The sequence below is a fragment of the Chionomys nivalis genome, chromosome 15 (genome assembly GCF_950005125.1).
Source record: "Chionomys nivalis chromosome 15, mChiNiv1.1, whole genome shotgun sequence".
Taxonomy (NCBI): domain Eukaryota; kingdom Metazoa; phylum Chordata; class Mammalia; order Rodentia; family Cricetidae; genus Chionomys; species Chionomys nivalis.
Window position 1 is genome coordinate 67,857,935 of NC_080100.1, and position 21,902 is coordinate 67,879,836.

The window sequence follows — 21,902 nt, forward strand, 5'->3', positions numbered from 1 at the left end:
TATTTTCTACCTGTTCCACTTCAGAAAGGAGTATGGGAATGCAGGGTAAGGAGGGAGTGGGGCGGGGGGGGGGGGGGAACTAACACTAAAGGTCTTTTGATGAGCCATATGGAAATCCGCTATTCTAGAAGATTCCTAGTGTAGAAGGAACTTAAATGGTGTTATCATATAATGGGGAAAAGAATGCCCCAATGACACGATGAAAGCAGGACTAAGAGGAAAGTTCATAGCACTAAGTGCCCACTTAAAGAAAACGGAGAAAGCATACATTGGGGACTTAACAGCACACCTGAAAGCTCTAGAAAAAAAAGAAGCAGACGCGCCCAGGAGGAGTAGAAGAATGGAAATAATCAAACTGAGGGCAGAAATCAACAAAATAGAAACACAGAAAACAATCCAAAGAATCAATGAAACAAAAAGTTGGTTCTTGAAGAAAATCAACAAGATTGACAAACCCCTATCCAAACTAATTAAACGACAGAGAGAGAACACGCAAATAAATAAGATCAGAAATGAAAAGGGGGACATAACCACAGACACAGAGGAAATTCAGAGAATCATTAGATCTTACTACAAAAGCCTGTATGCCACAAAACTGGAAAATGCAAAAGAAATGGACACTTTTTTAGATAAGTACCATATACCAAACCTAAACCAAGACCAGGTGAACGATCTAAATAGACCTGTTAGTCGCGAAGAATTAGGAACAGTTATCAAAAACCTCCCTTCCAAAAAAAGCCCAGGACCAGATGGTTTCAATGCAGAATTCTACCAGAACTTCCAAGAAGAGCTAATACCTATACTCCTTAATGTATTTCACAATATAGAAACAGAAGAGTCATGGCCAAATTCCTTTTATGAAGCTACAGTTACACAAAGACATAACCAAGAAAGAGAATTACAGGCCTATCTCACTCATGAACATCGACGCAAAAATTCTCAATAAAATACTGGCAAACCGAATCCAAGAACACATTAGAAAAGTTATCCATTATGATCAAGTAGGCTTCATTCCAGAGATGCAGGGCTGGTTCAACATACGCAAATCTACCAATGTAATCAACCATATAAATAAACTGAAAGAAAAAAACCATATGATCATTTCATTAGATGCTGAAAAAGCATTCAACAATTTTCAACACCCCTTTATGATAAAGGTCTTGGAGAGATTAGGGATACAAGGGTCATACCTAAATATAATAAAAGCTATTTACAGCAAGCCGACAGCTAACATTAAATTAAACGGAGAAAAACTCAAAGCCATCCCACTAAAATCAGGAACACGACAAGGATGTCCACTCTCTCCATACCTCTTCAATATAGTGCTTGAAGTTCTAGCAATAGCAATAAGACAACATAAGGGGATCAAGGGGATCCATATTGGAAAGGAAGAAGTTAAGCTTTCATTATTTGCAGATGATATGATAGTATACATAAGCGACCCCAAAAACTCTACCAAAGACTCCTACAGCTGATAAACACCTTTGGGAATGTGGCAGGTTACAAAATCAACTCCAAAAAATCAGTTGCCTTCCTATACACTAAGGATAAGGAAGCAGAGAGGGAAATCAGAGAAGCATCACCCTTCACGATAGCCACAAATAGCATAAAATATCTTGGGGTAACTCTGACCAAGGAAGTGAAAGATTTATTTGGCAAGAACATTAAGTCTTTGAAGAAAGAAATTGAAGAGGACACCAGAAAATGGAGGACCTCCCTTGCTCTTGGATTGGGAGGATCAACATAGTAAAAATGCCAATTCTACCAAAAGCAATCTATAGATTCAATGCAATCCCCATCAAAATCCCATCAAAATTCTTCACAGATCTGGAAAAGACAATAATCAACTTTATATGGAAAAACAAAAAACCCAGGATAGCCAAAACAATCTTATACAATAAAGGATCGTCTGGAGGCATTACCATCCCTGACTTTAAACTCTATTACAGAGCTACAGTATTGAAAACAGCTTGGTACTGGCATAAAATCAGAGAAGTCGACCAATGGAATCGAATAGAAGACCCTGACTTTAGCCCACAAACCTATGAACACCTGATTTTCGATAAAGGAGCTAAAAGTATACAATGGAAAAAAGAGAGCATCTTCAACAAATTGTGCTGGCAAAACTGGATGTCAATCTGTAGAAGAATGAAAATAGATCCATATCTATCACCATGCACAAAACTCAAGTCCAAATGGATTAAAGACCTCAATATCAGTCCGAACACACTGAACCTGATAGAAGAGAAAGTGGGAAGTACTCTACAACACATGGGCACAGGAGAACACTTCCTACGTACAACCCCAGCAGCACAAACACTAAGGACATCATTGAATAAATGGGACCTCCTGAGACTGAGAAGCTTCTGTAAAGCAAAGGACACTGTCACTAAGACAGAAAGGCAACCCACTGACTGGGAGAAGATCTTCACCAACCCCGCAACTGACAAAGGTCTGATATCCAAAATATATAAAGAATTCAAGAAATTAGACCGTAAAAGGTTAATCAATCCAATTATAAAATGGGGCACTGAGCTGAACAGAGACTTTTCAACAGAAGAAGTTCAAATGGCTAAAAGACACTTAAGATCGTGCTCAACTTCCTTAGCAATCAGGGAAATGCAAATCAAGACAACATTAAGATACCATCTTACACCTGTCAGAATGGCTAAAATCAAAAACACCAATGATAGCCTCTGCTGGAGAGGTTGTAGAGAAAGGGGCACTCTCATCCATTGCTGGTGGGAATGCAAATTTGTGCGACCACTTTGGAAAGCAGTGTGGCAGTTTCTCAGGAAAGTCGGGTTCAACCTACCTCTCGACCCAGCAATACCACTATTGGGAATATACCCAAGAGATGCCCTAACATACAACAAAAGTATATGCTCAACTATGTTCATAGCAGCATTATTTGTAATAGCCAGAACCTGGAAACAACCTAGATGCCCTTCAATGGAAGAATGGATGAAGAAAGTATGGAATATATACATATTAGAGTACTATTCAGCAATAAAAAACAATGACTTCTTGAATTTTGCATACAAATGGACGGAAATTGAAAACACTATCCTGAGTGAGTTAAGCCAGACCCAAAAAGAGGAACATGGGATGTACTCACTCATATTTGGTTTCTAGCCATAAATAAAGGTCATTGAGACTATAATTCGTGATTCTAGAGACGCTAAATAAGAAGGTGAACCCAAAGAAAAACATATAAGCATCCTCCTGAATATTAACCTTCATCAGGCGATGAAAGAAGACAGAGACAGAGACCAACATTGGAGCACTGGACTGAAGTCTCACGATCCAAAGGAGGAGCAGAAGGAGAGTGAGCACGAGCAAGGGGTGCACCCAAACACTGAGGCAATGGGGATGTTCTATGGGGAACTCACCAAGGCCAGCTGGCCGGGGTCTGAAAAATCATGGGACAAAACCGGTCTCGCTGAACATAACGGACAATGAGGACTACTGAGAACTGAAGAACAATGGCAATGGGTTCTTGATCCTATTGCACGTAATGGTTTTGTGGGAGCCCAGGTAGTTTGGATGCTCACCTTACTAGACCTGGATGGAGGTGGGTGGTCCTTGGACCTCCCACAGGGCAGGGAACTCTGATTGCTCTTTGGGCTGAGGAGGGAGGAAGATTTGATTGGGGGAGGGGGGAATGGGAGGTGGTGGCGGGGAAGAAGCAGAAATCTTTAATAATTAAATTAATTAATTAATTAATAAAAAAAACAAAAAAAGTAATATAAAATAAAAAATCCATGTAAAGATGGAAAATAAAAAAAAAAAAAAGAATGCCCCAATGAGACATCAAGTGCTACCAAATAAAACCCCCAGTACCAGGAAGCAGTCCCACACAAGCCCTCCACTATTCCAGAGTGCCAGCGCTGTCGGTCACCCTACAGGACAGCAGCAAAGCCCTGTTGCTGAACACACCACTGCCTGCGTTATCACACAGGGAAAATGGACTGTTTCTAGCCGGAAGCTTTGCCTCTTCTGGCTAAAATCTCACCCAGCTACAGACCCTGAGACCTACAACAGCAACCTGCCTACAAAATACACTGGTGCAACCGTGGCTTAAATGTTACGGGGTAACTAATCCATCCAGAGGTTTTTTCTTGCAGTGGATAGTTATTAACACAGCGATCTACAACTATACAATGTGCAGACAGTAAGAGAACTTGGAACACTCAGCTTTTAAAGAGATGTCCTTACCAAACCCTACCCTCAGAGCACAGGGATCACTGTAGAAGGGAACATAAAAGGATTCTAAGAGCCAGATGGTACCAAGGAAACAACAGGACTGACGGAAATACGAACCCACAGAGACTGTGACAGCATTCATAGGACCTACACAAACTCAAGTCAGACAAACTCACAACAGAGGTAAGGGGAAGGGGGCACAAAGTCCCACCCCTAACAAACAAGCTAACTGCAGCTGACACCTGCCGGGAAAGCAGTTTCTCTAGTGCAGTGAGATTGGGTATAGCAACCATACTCCAGGACGGGTCTCATGCTAAGCAGTGGCTGACCAAGAGAAAATGGACTCCATGTTTTTTATTTTGTTTTCTTTTTTGTTGTTGCTGCCTTGGTGTTTCTGGCATTTTGGTTTTTTGTTTTCTTTTCGTGTTTTTTCTTTTTTTTTCTTCTTTTTTTTTTTTTTTTTTTAGTTTTTGAGAGAGGAAGAACATGAAGTTGGGTGGGTAGGTAGGTAGAGAAGATCTGGGAGGACTTGGGGGAGAAAAAAAGATATGATCAAAATATATTGCATGCAATTTAAAACAATAATTTGAAAATGTAAATTAGTAAAAATAAAACTTACGTGCAATAGAAACAGCAGACAGCTGTGCCAAGTGCAAATTGGCCCTCTTTGGCTGAGTGTTGCTGACCAAGGCCAGTTTGTCATCAGCATGGCAGGCTGCCATCAGTCCAGCCCAGACAGCGGGGTCATCTAAACAAGAAATAAAGCTTTAAGGCTTGCTCATACCAACATACTGCTGCAAAACTATCAGAAATGACAGTTTATGTCTTTCCCCCCAAAAATTAATAATATCTTAAGAAAAAAAACCACATTTCCTTAAAGGAATGCTAACTTGCTTCCCCCAAATAAACTGGTATATTTAACCTTCAGGACCTGCAAAATTTCTGAACATCACATAGAAGGATAGTCAATATCAAGTTCCTGTTCCACGGCTGTCCGTGTGGCTCAGGTCCTGTCCCACGGCTGTCCCCGTGTGGCTCAGGTCCTGTCCCACGGCTGTCCCCGTGTGGCTCAGCTCCTGTCCCACGGCTGTCCCCGTGTGGCTCAGCTCCTGTCCCACGGCTGTCCGTGTGGCTCAGTTCCTGTTCCACGGCTGTCCGTGTGGCTCAGTTCCTGTCCCACGGCTGTCCGTGTGGCTCAGTTCCTGTCCCACGGCTGTCCGTGTGGCTCAGTTCCTGTCCCACGGCTGTCCCCGTGTGGCTCAGTTCCTGTCCCACGGCTGTCCCCGTGTGGCTCAGTTCCTGTCCCACGGCTGTCCCCGTGTGGCTCAGTTCCTGTCCCACGGCTGTCCCCGTGTGGCTCAGTTCCTGTTCCACGGCTGTCCCCGTGTGGCTCAGTTCCTGTTCCACGGCTGTCCGTGTGGCTCAGTTCCTGTCCCACGGCTGTCCGTGTGGCTCAGTTCCTGTCCCACGGCTGTCCGTGTGGCTCAGTTCCTGTTCCACGGCTGTCCCCGTGTGGCTCAGTTCCTGTTCCACGGCTGTCCCCGTGTGGCTCAGTTCCTGTTCCACGGCTGTCCGTGTGGCTCAGCTCCTGTCCCACGGCTGTCCCCGTGTGGCTCAGTTCCTGTTCCACGGCTGTCCGTGTGGCTCAGGTCCTGTCCCACGGCTGTCCCCATGTGGCTCAGTTCCTGTTCCACGGCTGTCCGTGTGGCTCAGGTCCTGTTCCACGGCTGTCCGTGTGGCTCAGGTCCTGTCCCACGGCTGTCCCCGTGTGGCTCAGTTCCTGTTCCACGGCTGTCCGTGTGGCTCAGCTCCTAAAGTGCTGTGTAATTTCAGTCCCTTTCCCTAGACATGGAGGACAAGTCTCCAGCACACCCATATTTTTCTATTACTCTATTCCTGTGTGAAAGGCTTAGTTTGAGGAGAAACAAGTGAACCCACTTTGTTTTTGGTGTTTGGTTCTTCAGAAAAGTAAGAATTGAAGGAAACACTCAACACTGAATTTATGTTCTAACAAGGAAGCATGAAAGACATCCTATGACGCCGTGTGGATGCTGCATCTATGATTATGTACTCCTGGGAATGAAAACTGTTTGATGCTATCGCTCATATTTAAGACAGAACTGCCAGACTTTGCATGACCTTCTCGCCCTCTAACGCTTCCAGTAGTAACGATGGAGACATACTGGGGTGGCGATGTGCAACCCCTCAGCACCTACAAAGTCAACAGCATCAATATGACACAGCCTGCTAGAATTAGCAACTGCTACCTGAGACCAGGCTATACATTTCTAGCAGTTACCATACCTGTGGGTCAATCTCATTAACTTGATAAAATTTAGAGTCGTCATGGAAATATTCCTTTGGGTGTGTCTATGAGGATGTTTCCAGACAAGTCTACTTGAGAAAAGATCCGCCCTGAAATGTGGCAGTGCCCATCCAACCGAAGCAAGAGTGCGAGCTGAGCAGGAACTTGCATCTCCCTCTACTTCCTGACCTAAATGCAGTGTGCTGACCTGCCTGTCCCTCCACCGTGTCACACTGTCTGAACTCTCAAATCACCACCCAAAATAAACCTGCCTCCTTAAGTTCCTTTGTCATAGAAACGAGGAAAGTGACACCCCGGTCTTCCAGAGCTAACCACACATGAAAATACTTTCCTATGTAATTTAATAGGGTTAGATGAACACACAAAACCAGATTGATGGAAACTGGAATCAACCTGAAAGTAGTTAAGTCATTTCAGATTTTTGGTAACAGATAATGAAGTATCTCTAAGAAAATATTCTCATCGATCTGTTCAAACAACAGAAATATTTTAATTATCAATAATCAAATTTAGATAACCAAGTAATATGCAAAACTTTAAGATACATTCTTAGAATTTCTTATATCATGAAAATACAAACCTTGTTCTTTTAACCCACAAATGCGAAATTGATGATATCTAGAGTAATGAAATGAAATAGATTCACCTGGAGAAAGGAAAGCTGCCTTCTGAATAGTCTTTAGAGCAACGTTTTTTCCATCTTCTGCTGAACTGCTTCCCATGGCCAACTGGTTTAACGCAGTATACAATAACGCCTCCTACAAAGGAAGACAAAGAGGTGTCACCAACTCTCTTCACAGCTCCCGCTTTGCAAGGCTGACCCAAGGGCCTGAATTTAATAGGACTTAAACTACAAAACAAGGAGGCTATTATTCTGACTCATTAATACTGTTTAACAAGTTAAATATTTCTTTTGGATGAGAGCAAGAACTAACCTTTCCATGATTTGAATCCAGAATATGAGCCACGAGTCCAGCTACAGCACCTCCCTACAACAAAAGACGTTAGTCAGACAAACACAAAGCTTTCCACCAAACAGCAACACTAATAAAATCTTTCCTGCAAACCATTTGCATTCCATTTTAGGCAAATTTGCATCTTCTAAACTATAAATATTTATTTATTATTACAACGTTAAGAAAGTCTGTCTACTTTGGTCATTTCATATTTGCTATTAAAATACTAAAAGTTCAAAAGTAAGATGATTTTGTAGTGGCACCAAGTAAATATATGTATTGTCTAACAATATGAAAATGCTAGGAAAAGGCTGGAGAGATGGCTCAGTGGTTAAGAGCAAGGATTGCTCCTTCAAAGGACCGGGGATCAATTCCCAGCACCCACAAAGCAGCTGACAATTGTTTATAACTCCAGTTTCTGAGGATCTGACACCCTCACACAGACATACACACAGGCAATACACCAATGCACATAAAATAAATAAATTTTTTAAGACAATTTTTTAAATGCTGAAAGAACAGCAGAAAGAGTGAAGGATATCAAAAAGCTAACAAACATAGCTTACTCTTGGAACATATCTAGCTATCTACAAATAGATGAATTGAAAATAAAAACCTGAAAGACAGATAATGGGTGGGTGGGTGGGTAGATAGATAGATAGACAGATAGACAGATAGATAGACAGACAGACAGACAGACAGACAGATGGTAGATATAATGGAATAACAAATTTTACAGGAAAAGGGATCGACTTAGAACATCATCCTGTCTCAGAAAGAAAAAATCCTCATGCTCTCCCTAGATGTGGATCCTAACTGGTAATATACACATGAATGTGTGAACAAACATGCATGTAGGTGCAGTATAGCAGATATAGAGGAGAAGAAAGGACACAGTACAGGACAATGACAGACACAAGAGTTGTGAAGAAGAGTATAAAGCTAATTGTTTTTATAGTTTTAATTGTCCTGGAATTTTCATGTTTTCTGTAGTAGATGAGTGCACAGAAATGTAATTGACAGTGAAAGTGTATTTAGCGGCTGGCTAGTCAACTCGACACAAGCTAGAGAAAAAGGAACCTCAATAGAGAAAATGTCACAATAAGATGGAGTTGTAGGCAAGTCTGTGGAACATTTTATTTATTTATTAATTTACTTACTTACTTATCTGTTTGCTTGCTTGCTAATTTGACACAGGTTTTCCCTATATCACAGTCCTAGCTGTCCTGGAATTCACTTTGTAGACCAGGGTGGCGAGATTTGCCTGCCTCTTTTGGCCAAGTGCTGAGATTCAAGGTGTGTGCCATCACCACTAGGTCGGTGGAGCATCGTAATTAGTGGTTGATGTCAGAGAACCCAGTCCAATTGTGGGTGGGCCCATCCTTGGGCTAGTGGTCCTGGGTTCTATAAGAATACAGGCTGAGGAAGTGACAAGGAGCAAACGAGTAAACAGCACCCCTCCACAGCCTCTCCATCAGCTCCTGCCTCCAGGTTCCTTCCCTACTTGAGTTCCTGTCCTGACTTCCTTCAGTGATTAAAAACAAATGAAAAAGGCTTCTTAAGACCCCTCCCCATAGTCCCTAACACTAATGGCTGTATGCCATGAGGCTTCTGCTCCAATACTGAAAATAAGAAAATATGTAGCATCCGAGCTTTGAGAAGGTCAATTCGAAATCTAAAACTTTAAAATTCAATTAATTAAACATTTTACCTAAGAAAAAAAAATGAATTATTTTTGCCAGGCATGAAGGTTCATGCCTATAATCTCAGCACTCAGAATGCTGAGGCAAAAAGATTACCATGAGTTCGAGGCCACATTGGGCTATATTGTAAATTCCTGGGCAGCTTAGGCTGTGAGGCTGTCTCACAGACAGCAGCAGCAAATGCAGAAAGAAGGTTCTCAGGACAGGTACTTTACACCTTGAATTTCACTTCAAGTGTGTTGTCAGCAATGTTTTCAATATTGTTCTTCGAATACAGAATGCTAAATTAAAGCTTTAGAAGTATTTAATATAAAACAAAGGTGGATTAAAAAGAAAGATAACACAGCAGAGAGGGATGATTCCAGAGTGGCTGGAACTGAACACCACCACCACCACCACCTGTGATCTGCGTAAGTTATTCTCAATGTTTCAAGCTTCCTGCTCTAGAAACTGAACCCTAACTACAGAAACTTCATACTATTGTTAATTCAAATGCAAACCCACGTGTTGCAGAGTAATTCATGCACAATGAGTGCTTCACTCTGTGTCCACGAGTTACAAGCCCCAGCCAATTCATCTGGAAAGAGCTGGAACTCTATTACCCAGATAGCCTCTGAAGCAGGGGCTAGACATGCCCTGGGAGACTCTCGCCCTGCTGTAGCACCTGCATTTAGTGGTGATGTCAACAAACAGCGTGTTAACATTTCAACAACACTGGGATAAAATATTATAAAAGCATATTCCTAAAAGTAAGGAATAACCGAGAAGCTATGAAGGATTTATCAGACCCAAACTGAAAGTGAAAAATGCAGAATAGGTTGGGAGATCATTATTGTCACTTGTAGATCCCAATATGGGACTCACACTCTTGACCAGTAAGCAGGACAAGTCCAGGCCTCACACAAGGAGAGTGTATATAGGAAACCTCAGAATATGCTGAACCTCTCAAGGATAGCATGCTCAAGTCATTTGCAAGTGACTTGAGACCCAGGCAAGGAATAGCCTTGCTAATACAGAATCCCAAGTTATAAATACGGCTAACAAAAAGATATAGAAATTTGTTCATATAAAACTATTTTAATCCTAAGGTTCAAATTATGTCTACAAATAATGTTCTAGAAGATACAGCCAGGAAAAGAAAGAAATAAAGCCATCTTGAGTGAAATCAGTAAGCACAAGGAACAATAAAAACACATTAACAAGCTGGGCGTTGGTGGCGCATGCCTTTAATCCCAGCACTCAGAATGCAGAGGTAGGTGGATCTCTGTGAGTTCGAGCTCAGCCTGGTCTACAGCACGAGTTACAAAGACAGGCTCCAAGAAACCATCTTGAAAAGACAAAAGCAAACAAACAAACAGACCAAATAAACACATCTACTTTAGATATCAGAATTATTACTAAATAAGTGTTTAAAACAAATTAGCTGGCAGGCAGGCACAAGCAGTGGAGGCACCGGCGAGCAAGCCAAGCGGCGGAGACACCGGCAAGCAGACTCTGCGGATGCGGGATAGTACAAGCATGAAACAGTGAAGCCCACACTAAGAGCAGATCGCTCTGCTACAATTAAATCAAAACCATTAGATAGCATCAATAAGAGGAGATGGGCAGACGCCAAGGCAAAAATGCACCCAACAATCTGAAAAACAACATGATAACACCAGAACCCAATGATCTTACAACACAAGGACTTGAACACCCTAACACAGAGGAAGAGGAAAAAACTGACTTTATGGAAGCAATAGAGTCCCTTAAACAACATATAAAAAAACGCCTTCATAGAAATGGATGAGAAGTATAACAAAAAGTTTGATGAAATGAGTAAATACATAAATGATACCCTGGGAAACCAAGAAAAAACGATCAAATAGGTAACGGAGACAGTCCAAGAATTGAAAACTGAAATGGAAGCAAGGAAGAAAACACAAACTGAGGACCAGATGGATATGGAAAATCTAGGTCAACGAGCAGAGGCTACAGAAACAAGCATAATCAATAGAATACAAGAGATAGAAAAAAGAGTCTCAGATTCTGAAGACAACATAGAGAAAATAAACGCACTGATCAAAGAAAACAGCAAAACCAACAAATTCTCATCACAAAACATTCAGGAAATATGGGACACAATAAAAAGACCAAACCTAAGAATAATAGGGATAGAAGAAGGAGAAGAGGCACAGCTCAAAGGTCCAGAAATTATTTTTAACAAAACTATGGAAGAAAACTTTCCCAACATAAAGAAAGATATTCCTTTGAATATTCAAGAAGCATACAGAACACCAAACAGACTGGATCAAAAGAAAACGCCCCCTCGCCAAATAATAATCAAAACACAAAATATACAGATTAAAGAAAGAATATTAAGAGCTGCAAAGGAAAAAGGCCAAGTAACTTATAAAGGTAAACCAATCAGACTTACACCTGACTTCTCTATGGAAACCATGAAAGCCAGAAGGTCCTGGATAGAGGTACTACAGAAACTAAGAGACCATGGATGCAAACCCAAATTACTATACCCAGCCAAGCTATCATTTACTATCAATGGAGAAAACAAGACATTCCAGGATAAGAACAAATTTAGACAATACGTAGCCACAAATCCAACCCTACAGAAAGTAATAGAAGGAAAATCACAACCCAAGGAATCCAACATTACCAACACTGCCTACAATAACTCAGGCATCTAGCGACCCTTCAACAGCACAACTCAAAGAAGGGAGACACACAAACTCTTCTACCAAAAGAAATAAGAATAACCGGAGTAAATAACCACTGATCATTAATATCACTTAACATTAGTGGTCTCAATTCACCTATAAAAAGGCACAGGCTAATAGATTGGATATGAAAACATGATCCAACATTCTGCTGTTTGCAAGAAACTCATCTCAACCACAAAGACAGGCATCTACTCAGAGTAAAGGGTTGGGAAAAGATTTTTCAAGCAAATGGTCTTAAGAAAAAAGCAGGTGTGGCCATACTAATTGCTAACAAAACTGACTTCAAACTAAAATCAATCAGAAGAGATCAAGAGGGACACTTTATACTCATAACAAGAACAATTCAGCAAAATGAAGTCTCAATCCTGAATATCTACACCCCTAATATAAAAGCACCCACTTATGTAAAAGAAAAATTGCTAAAACTCAAGGCAGACATCAAATCACACACACTAGTAGTAGGAGACTTCAACACACCTCTCTCACCAATGGACAGGTCATCAGACAGAAAACTAATAGAGAATTAAGAGAATTGTTGGAGGTAATGAAGCAAATGGACTTAACAGTCATCTATAGAACACTCCACCCAAATACGAAAGAATACACCTTCTTCTCTGCAGCTTCTGGAACCTTCTCGAAAATTGACCACATATTTGGTAACCTCCACAGATACAAAAAAATATCAGTGTCCACCTGTGTCTTATCAGATCACCACGGATTAAAATTAGAAGCCACCAACAATGCTACCCCCAAAAAGCTGACAAACTCAAGGAAACTGAACAGTCAACTGCTGAACCACACCTGGGTCAAGGAAGAAATTAAGAAAGAAATTAAAGTCTTCCTTGAATTTAATGAAAACAAAGAGACAACATACTCAAACCTATGGGACATGATGAAAGCAGTGCTAAGAGGAAAGTTCATAGCACTAAGTGCCCACTTAAAGAAAACGGAGAAAGCATACATTGGGGACTTAACAGCACACCTGAAAGCTCTAGAAAAAAAAGAAGCAGATGCGCCCAGGAGGAGTAGAAGACTGAAAATAATCAAACTGAGGGCAGAAATCAACAAAATAGAAACACAGAAAACAGTCCAAAGAATCAATGAAACAAAAAGTTGGTTCTTGGAGAAAATCAACAAAATAGACAAACCCCTATCCAAACTAATTAAACGACAGAGAGAGAACACACAAATAAATAAGATCAGAAATGAAAAGGGGGACATAACCACAGATACAGAGGAAATTCATAGAATTATTAGATCTTACTACAAAAGCCTGTATGCCACAAAACTGGAAAATGCAAAAGAAATGAACACTTTTTTAGATAAGTACCATATACCAAACCTAAACCAAGACCAGGTGAACGATCTAAATAGACCTGTTAGTCGCAAAGAATTAGAAACAGTTATCAAAAATCTCCCTTCCAAAAAAAGCCCGGGAGCAGATGGTTTCAATGCAGAATTCTACCAGAACTTCCAAGAAGAGCTAATACCTATACTCCTTAATGTATTTCATAATATAGAAAGAGAAGAGTCATTGCCAAACTCCTTTTATCAAGCTAGAGTTACCCTGATACCAAAACCACACAAAGACCCAACCAAGAAAGAGAATTACAGGCCTATCTCACTCATGAACAACGACGCAAAAATTCTCAATAAAATACTGGCAAACCGAATCCAAGAACACATCAGAAAAATTATCCATTATGATCAAGTAGGCTTCATTCCAGAGATACAGGGCTGGTTCAACATACGCAAATCTATCAATGTAATCAACCATATAAATAAACTGAAAGAAAAAACCATATGATCATTTCATTAGATGCTGAAAAAGCATTCGACAAAATTCAACACCCCTTTATGATAAAGGTCTTGGAGAGATTAGGGATACAAGGGTCATACCTAAATATAATAAAAGCTATTTACAGCAAGCCGACAGCTAACATTAAATTAAACGGAGAAAAACTCAAAGCCATCCCACTAAAATCAGGAACACGACAAGGATGTCCACTCTCTCCATACCTCTTCAATATAGTGCTTGAAGTTCTAGCAATAGCAATAAGACAACATAAGGGGATCAAGGGAATTCATATTGGAAAGGAAGAAGTTAAGCTTTCATTATTTGCAGATGATATGATAGTATACATAAGCGACCCCAAAAACTCTACCAAAGAACTCCTACAGCTGATAAACACCTTTGGGAATGTGGCAGGTTACAAAATCAACTCCAAAAAATCAGTTGCCTTCCTATACACTAAGGATAAGGAAGCAGAGAGGGAAATCAGAGAAGCATCACCTTTCACGATAGCCACAAATAGCATAAAATATCTTGGGGTAACTCTGACCAAGGAAGTGAAAGATCTATTTGACAAGAACTTTAAGTCTTTGAAGAAAGAAATTGAAGAGGACACCAGAAAATGGAAGGATCTCCCTTGCTCTTGGATTGGGAGGATCAACATAGTAAAAATGGCAATTCTACCAAAAGCAATCTATAGATTCAATGCAATCCCCATCAAAATCCCATCAAAATTCTTCACAGATCTGGAGAAGACAATAGTCAACTTTATATGGAAAAACAAAAAACCCAGGATAGCCAAAACAATCTTAAACATTAAAGGATTGTCTGGAGGCATTACCATCCCTGACTTCAAACTCTATTACAGAGCTACAGTATTGAAAACAGCTTGGTATTGGCATAAAAACAGAGAAGTCGACCAAAGGAATCGAATAGAAGACCCTGACTTTAGCCCACAAACCTAGAAACACCTGATTTTCGATAAAGGAGCTAAAAGTATACAATAGAAAAAAGAGAGCATCTTCAACAAATTGTGCTGGCAAAACTGGATGTCAATCTGTAGAAGAATGAAAATAGATCCATATCTATCACCATGCACAAAACTCAAGTCCAAATGGATTAAAAACTCAATATCAGTCCAAACACACTGAACCTGATAGAAGAGAAAGTGGGAAGTACTCTACAACACATGGGCACAGGAGACCACTTCCTACGTATAACCCCAGCAGCACAGACACTAAGGACATCATTGAATAAATGGGACCTCCTGAGACTGAGAAGCTTCTGTAAAGCAAAGGACACTGTCACTAAGACAGAAAGGCATCCCACTGACTGGGAGAAGATCTTCACCAACCCCGCAACTGACAAAGGTCTGATCTCCAAAATATATAAAGAACTCAAGAAACTAGACCGTAAAAGGTTAATCAATCCAATTATAAAATGGGGCACTGAGCTGAACAGAGAATTCTCAACAGAAGAAGTTCAAATGGCCAAAAGACACTTAAGATCATGCTCAACTTCCTTAGCAATCAGGGAAATGCAAATCAAGACAACATTAGACGGAAATAAAAAACACTATACTGAGTGAGGTGAGCCAGACCCAAAAAGAGGAACATGGGATGTACTCACTCATATTTGGTTTCTAGCCATTTATAGGGGACGTTGAGCCTATTATGCGTGATCCTAGAGAAGCTAATTAAGAAGGTGAACCCTAAGAAAAACATTTAGGCAATGAAAGGAGACAGAGACAAAGACCCACATTGGGGCACCGGACTGAAATCTCAAGGTCCAAATCAAGAGCAGGAGACAGAGCACGAGCAGGTACACCCACACACTGAGACAATGGGGATGTTCTATCAGTAACTCACCAAGGCCAGCTGGCCTGGATCTGAAAAAGCATGGGATAAAACCGGACTTGCTGAACATAATGGACAATGAGGACTACTGAGAACTCAAGAACAATGGCAATGGGTTTTTGATCCTACTGCACGTACTGGCTTTGTGGGAGCCTAGGCAGTTTGGATGTTCACCTTACTAGACCTGGATGGAGGTGGGTGGTCCTTGTACTTCCCACAGGGCAGGGAACCCGGGTTACTGTTAGGGATGATGAGGGAGGGGAACTTGATGGGGGAGGGGGAGGGAAATGGGAGGTGGTGGCAGGGAGAAGGCAGAAATCTTTAATAAATAAATAATTAATTTAAAAAAAAAGATACCATCTTATACCTGTCAGAATGGCTAAAATCAAAAACATCAATGATAGCCTCTGCTGGAAAGGTTGTGGAGAAAGGGGTACACTCATCCATTGCTGGTGGGAATGCAAACTTCTGCAACCACTTTGGAAAGCAGTGTGGTGGTTTCTCAGGAAAGTCGGGATCAACCTACCCCTGGACCCAGCATCTCTTGGGAATATACCCAAGAGATGCCTATCATACAACAAAAGTATATGCTCAACTATGTTCATAGCAGCATTGTTTGTAATAGCCAGAACCTGGAAACAACCTAGATGTCCTTCAATGGAAGAATGGATGAAGAAAGTATGGAATATATACATATTAGAGTACTATTCAGCAATAAAAAACAATGACTTCTTGAATTTTGCATACAAATGGACGGAAATTGAAAACACTATCCTGAGTGAGTTAAGCCAGACTCAAAAAGAGGAACATGGGATGTACTCACTCATATTTGGTTTCTAGCCATAAATAAAGGTCATTGAGACTATAATTCGTGATCCTAGAGAAGCTAAATAAGAAGGTGAACCCAAAGAAAAACATATAAGCATCCTCCTGAATATTAACCTTCATCAGGCGATGAAAGAAGACAGAGACAGAGACCAACATTGGAGCACTGGACTGAAGTCTCACGATCCAAAGGAGGAGCAGAAGGAGAGAGAGCACGAGCAAGGAACTCAGGACCGCGAGGGGTGCACCCACACACTGAGGCAATGGGGATGTTCTATCGGGAACTCACCAAGGCCAGCTGGCCGGGGTCTGAAAAAGCATGGGACAAAACCGGTCTCGCTGAACATAACGGACAATGAGGACTACTGAGAACTGAAGAACAATGGCAATGGGTTTTTGATCCTACTGCACGTACTGGCTTTGTGGGAGCCCAGGTAGTTTGGATGCTCACCTTACTAGACCTGGATGGAGGTGGGTGGTCCTTGGACCTCCCACAGGGCAGGGAACCCTGATTGCTCTTTGGGCTGACGAGGGAGGAAGACTTGATTGGGGGAGGGGGAGGGAAATGGGAGGCGGTGGCGGGGAAGAGGCAGAAATCTTTAATAAATAAATAAATTTTAAAAAATAAAATAAATAAATAAAACAAATTAGCTGCTGCCATTGTTTGCCAACCACTTAAGTGGACAAAGAAAGAAAATATTAATAGAAACTAATAAGATAGATACCTGAAAATACCTTCTTCTCATGACTAAAATACAGTATATTCTTTACCAAATGTCAATAAATTCATGCTTATAATGAGATTTTTAGACATTAGAAGTGCTTATATTATCCTACCCTTAAATAACTTTTAAATAAGATTATCTTTTAGAAATAAAAGCCACAATCACTAATGCTCATTTATAATGCACGTTACTTATTCCTATAAAATGGGACCCAGAAAGGGACCCCTACTTTGCGGTGTCCATAGCACTCACAACAGTTTCCCACGTCCAAGAAGGGTACTCGGTCCAGTTCTTGTGTAAACAGGGATTTGATTTGATGATGAGGTTCTCTTCATCATACTAAATTATTTTTTAGAAAAATGCTGTATTTTAGATATATACTTGAGGTGGGTGTGATGCCTGATGTCTTTAATCCCAGCACTCAAAAGGCAAAGTATGAAAATTCTGTAAGTCTTTGTGAGTCCAGCCTGGTCTACATAGAAAACAACAGGCCAACCAGAGTCACATAGTGAACCGGCTCTCTCAGGCGTGTGTGTGTGTGTGTGTGTGTGTGTGTGTGTATAAACGTAAATATATCCACTTGCATAAATACACACATGCATATATGTATTTAACACCACAGGGTATTTTACTTGGCAGAATTTTAGACATTACTCACCTTTGCATTCCGTTGAGTGTACTGAGCAACAACTCGAGACAGCAAAGACCAAAGAGCCGGGTCAGCTGGGTTACTAGAGAAAACAAAAAGAAAAGGTTAGACTTAAAGACAGGAGTTACTGCTGACCCCGATGACAGGCACACGGGCGAGTCATCCCAAGAACACAAGCATGAGAGATCTGAGAGACCTGGCCCTGGCCCTCATCTGCCATATGGTGGTGTGGACAACACAGCAGGTATAGTGTAGGTTTGGCTGAGCTCACTCCAAGAGCATCAGAGAATCGGCCAGCCCCTTGCTGCTTATGTCGTTGGATGAGCTGGCTGGGGCGGTGCTGGAGAGGATGGTGATAATGAGGGAGAGCTGGTGGGCTGACCAATCCAGAAACCACCCAGGCCCAGAACCAGGGCTGTGGGTTGACTCACCCCAATAGCCACCTCATCTATGATCTGCTGGAGCACATGAAGGGGTCTGATCCACACATTCAAAGATGCAGGATCTCCATGATACAAGGAAACAACAGAGTATCCAGGAGGAGCCCACTGAGGGCCCAAGTACCAAGGATAGTGGCCTAGAATCAGACCAATCCCTTATTGCAATCAACACTTGCAAGTAAAAATGTATGAACTAAAGAGATAGTGTGTGACTCACTGTGTTACACTACAGCTTCCACAATGAGGGTTTTCTTTTCTTTTAAATTTTATTTTATTTTATCTGAGGGAGGTTGCGAGGGCAGAGGGTAGATACAAAAGGACAAGGAGATAAGTGGGACGGAGATGCAGGAGAAATCCAGAAAGAATCGATAAAAAGTTAAATTAGAAAAATAAAAAAGAGAAATAAATGGGACTACAATGTTCTTTTTCTCTCATATGACGAGAAAGAACACTACACTGATTTGAATGTCTACTAGTCCTGACTCAATATGTTTAAAGAATGTTGGGTACAGCCATATGGTTCATAATTAGTTTTGATTAATATAATACACAGTGCCACATACTTCATAAAAAAAAAAGATGATGGTTACTTTAACCATAACAAGTATAGCAAATATTTTAACTTAAAATCCTTTAGACCCCTACACAAGTTCATATTAATTGCCCACATTTAACTGAACATATCTTAAATTTTAGGAAACATACTATACTGTCTTCTACAAATGCTACGAGTTCTTATGTTCTTAAAACATGAAGAAACAACAGTATCATGGTCACAAAATTATGAGACAAGAACAGTTTAAAAAATTTAGTACGTGTGCTTAAAGAACTACAAAGAAATGCAAAGGCATATCATACAGCAGGAGGATGTAACCCTAAGGGAAATACTTCATATGGGATAAACTTTATATTAATATGGTTTAATTTCACAAGAGAGATGGCTCAAAGTGATACAGCACTTAACTCTGACCTGAGTTTGTGCCCTCAACCTTCCTAATACTGCAACCATTTAATACAATTCCTCATGTCATAGAGATCCCAAATCATACAATTATTTTCATTGCTACTTCATAACTGTAATTAGCTACTGTTATGAATAATAATGTAAACATTTTGGAGCTAGCAGTTTGCTAAAGGGATCACAACCCACAAGTTGAGAACCACTGATCTTTCAGAACCCGTAACCCTACAGAAAACATATGGTTAAGAAAGAAACAACTCCCACAAACTGTCCTCCTATCTCACAAACGTACACTATAGCATGTGTGTACTCACCCACACAAGAATAAATATAGTAAAAATTTAATGTACCGAATCAACAAAGGTTATGAACAAGAATAAATGAAGACAGAAGTCAAAGCCACAAATGAAAACAGAGCTGCTGTTATATGATAACTTAATTCTCTGAGACAGGGCTTCTGTATGTAGGGCTAGTTGTCTTAGAACTCACAGCATAAAGCTGTCTGCCTCTGTTAAATGATAACTTAATTTCCAAATCTTTTTTTGGTTTGTTTTGGTTTTTTTTAATTGATTTTATTGATCTCTATATTCTTCTCTGCTCCCCCTCCCAGCTTCTCCCCTCCCCTTCAACACTTTCCCATGGTCCCCATGCTCCCAATTTACTCAGAGATCTTGTCTTTTTCTACTTCCCATGTAGATTAGATCTATGTATGTCTCTATTAGGGTCCTCTTTGTTGTCTAGGTTCTATGGGATTGTGATGTGTAGGCTGGTTTTCTTTGCTTTATATCTAAAAACCACTTATGAATGAGTACTTATGATAATTGTCTTTCTGGGTAAGGGTTACCTCACTCAAAATGTTTTCTAGATCCATCCATTTGCCTGCAAATTTCAAGATGTCATTTTTTTTCTGCTGTGTAGTACTCGATTGTGTAAATGTACCACACTTTCCTTATCCATTCTTCTGTTGAAGGGTATTTAGGTTGTTTCCAGGTTCTGGACATGTCAAACAATGTTGCTATGAACATAGTTGAGCACATGTCCTTGTGGCACGATTAAGCATCTTTGGATATACACCCATAAATGGTATTACTGGCTCTTGAAGAAGGTTGTTTCCTAATTTTCTAAGAAATCACCATACTGATATCCAAAGGGTCTGCATCAGCTTACACTCCCACCAGCAATGCTAAAGTGTTCACTTTACCCCACAACCTCTCCAGCATAAGTTGTCATCAGTGTTTTTGATCTTGGTCCTTCTTACAGGTGTAAGATGAATCTCGGAGTTGTTTCGATTTGCATTTCTCTGATGACTAAGGATGTTGAACATTTCCTTAAGTGTCTTTCAGCCATTTTAGATTCCTCTGTTGAGAGTTCTCTGTTTAGGTCTGTACTCCATATTTTTTATTGGATTATTTGTTCTTTTGATGACCAATTTCTTGAGTTCTTTGTATATTTTGTAGATCAGACCTCTGTCTGATGTGGGGTTGGTGAAGATCTATTCCCATTCTGTAGGCTGTCATTTCGTCTTGTTGACTATAAACTTCGCTGTACAGAAGCTTCTCAGTTTCAGGAGGTCCCATTTATTAATTGTTTCTCTCAGTGTCTGTGCTACTGGAATTATATTTAGGAAGTGTTCTCCTGTGCCAATGTGTTCAAGTGTACTTCCCACATTCTCTTCTATGAGGTTCAGTGTGGCTGGCTTTATGTTGAAGTCTTTGATGCATTTGGACTTGAGTTTTGTGCATGATGATAGATATGGGTCTATTTTCATTCTTCTACATGTTGCTATCCAGTTATGCCAGCACTATTTGTTGAATATGCTTTCTTTTTTCCATTTGATTTTTTTTGCTTCTTTGTCAAAAATCAGGTGTTCAAAGGTGTGTGGATTAATATTCGAGTCTTCAGTTTGGTTCCATTGGTCCTCCTGTCTGTTTTTATGCCAATACCAGGCTGTTCAGTACTGTAGCTCTGTAGTAGAGTTTGAAGTCAGGGATTGTGATGCCTCCAGAAGTTCCTTTATTATGCAGGATTGTTTTGGCTATCCTGGGTTTTTCCTTTTCCATATGTAGTTGAATACTGTTCTTTTGAGAGACCATGGATGCCAGTCCAGACTACTATACCCCGCAAAACTTTCAATCACCATAGAATTTCCAAATCTTAAAGTGACTAAGAATTCCTAAATCTATCCACATGGTCTGTATTGACACATATCAGGTAATGAGCTGACAACATTACAAACAAAGGAATTATAGACCTTTGTGTCAAAATTAAGTGGAGCTTCACCAAAATAAAGAAAAAATTCATCAACTCACCAAAATAAATGACATACGATTTCCAAATAGAGACGTGTATCTCATTTTATATTCACAATAAAGTACAAAAGCTGAACATAATCACATCAAATATAATCTGTCCCCAACTCAGGGCTCACCTGTGGACAGCCTTAGCGGCCTGTCTTTGCACAGCCACGCTGCGGCCCTGCAGTGCACACACTGCCGCCGTGAGAAGGCACCTGTGGTAATCGTGCTTGTGTCTGACATGCTTCAGTAACTCATTAAGAGCTGCTTTCGACAGTGTGGCGTCCTGCATTGCCAACCCTAGGGCACACAGGGCCTGCAGGCTTTCGATGGTTGGTTCCTTTAAAATAGAGCTATAAATATATATTTAGAAGTCTGCTAGCCATTAGTACAGTGGTCTACTATCTATTAAGAGTTTTTATTTAATACAAAAAGCTATTTACTTAAAGATT

The 21,902-nt window shown here is 40.5% G+C and overlaps 1 protein-coding gene across 8 annotated transcripts in view; it reads right to left on the reverse strand.

Annotated features, from left to right (window-relative positions):
* The window catches only part of Skic3 (SKI3 subunit of superkiller complex), a 119,322-nt gene that overhangs the window by 34,181 nt on the left and 63,239 nt on the right, over window positions 1-21,902 (reverse strand). For all 8 annotated transcript variants that reach the window (XR_009058368.1, XM_057789726.1, XM_057789728.1 and 5 more), the window contains 5 exons: window positions 21,585-21,803; window positions 17,765-17,837; window positions 7,468-7,521; window positions 7,179-7,290; window positions 4,826-4,954 (listed from right to left, as the gene is read on the reverse strand). Coding sequence is in view for 7 of the 8 variants with exons in the window: in XM_057789726.1 (XP_057645709.1) it covers window positions 4,826-4,954; window positions 7,179-7,290; window positions 7,468-7,521; window positions 17,765-17,837; window positions 21,585-21,803 (587 nt within the window). In the remaining variant the exon portion in view is untranslated. The remainder of the gene's footprint in view (window positions 1-4,825; window positions 4,955-7,178; window positions 7,291-7,467; window positions 7,522-17,764; window positions 17,838-21,584; window positions 21,804-21,902) is intronic.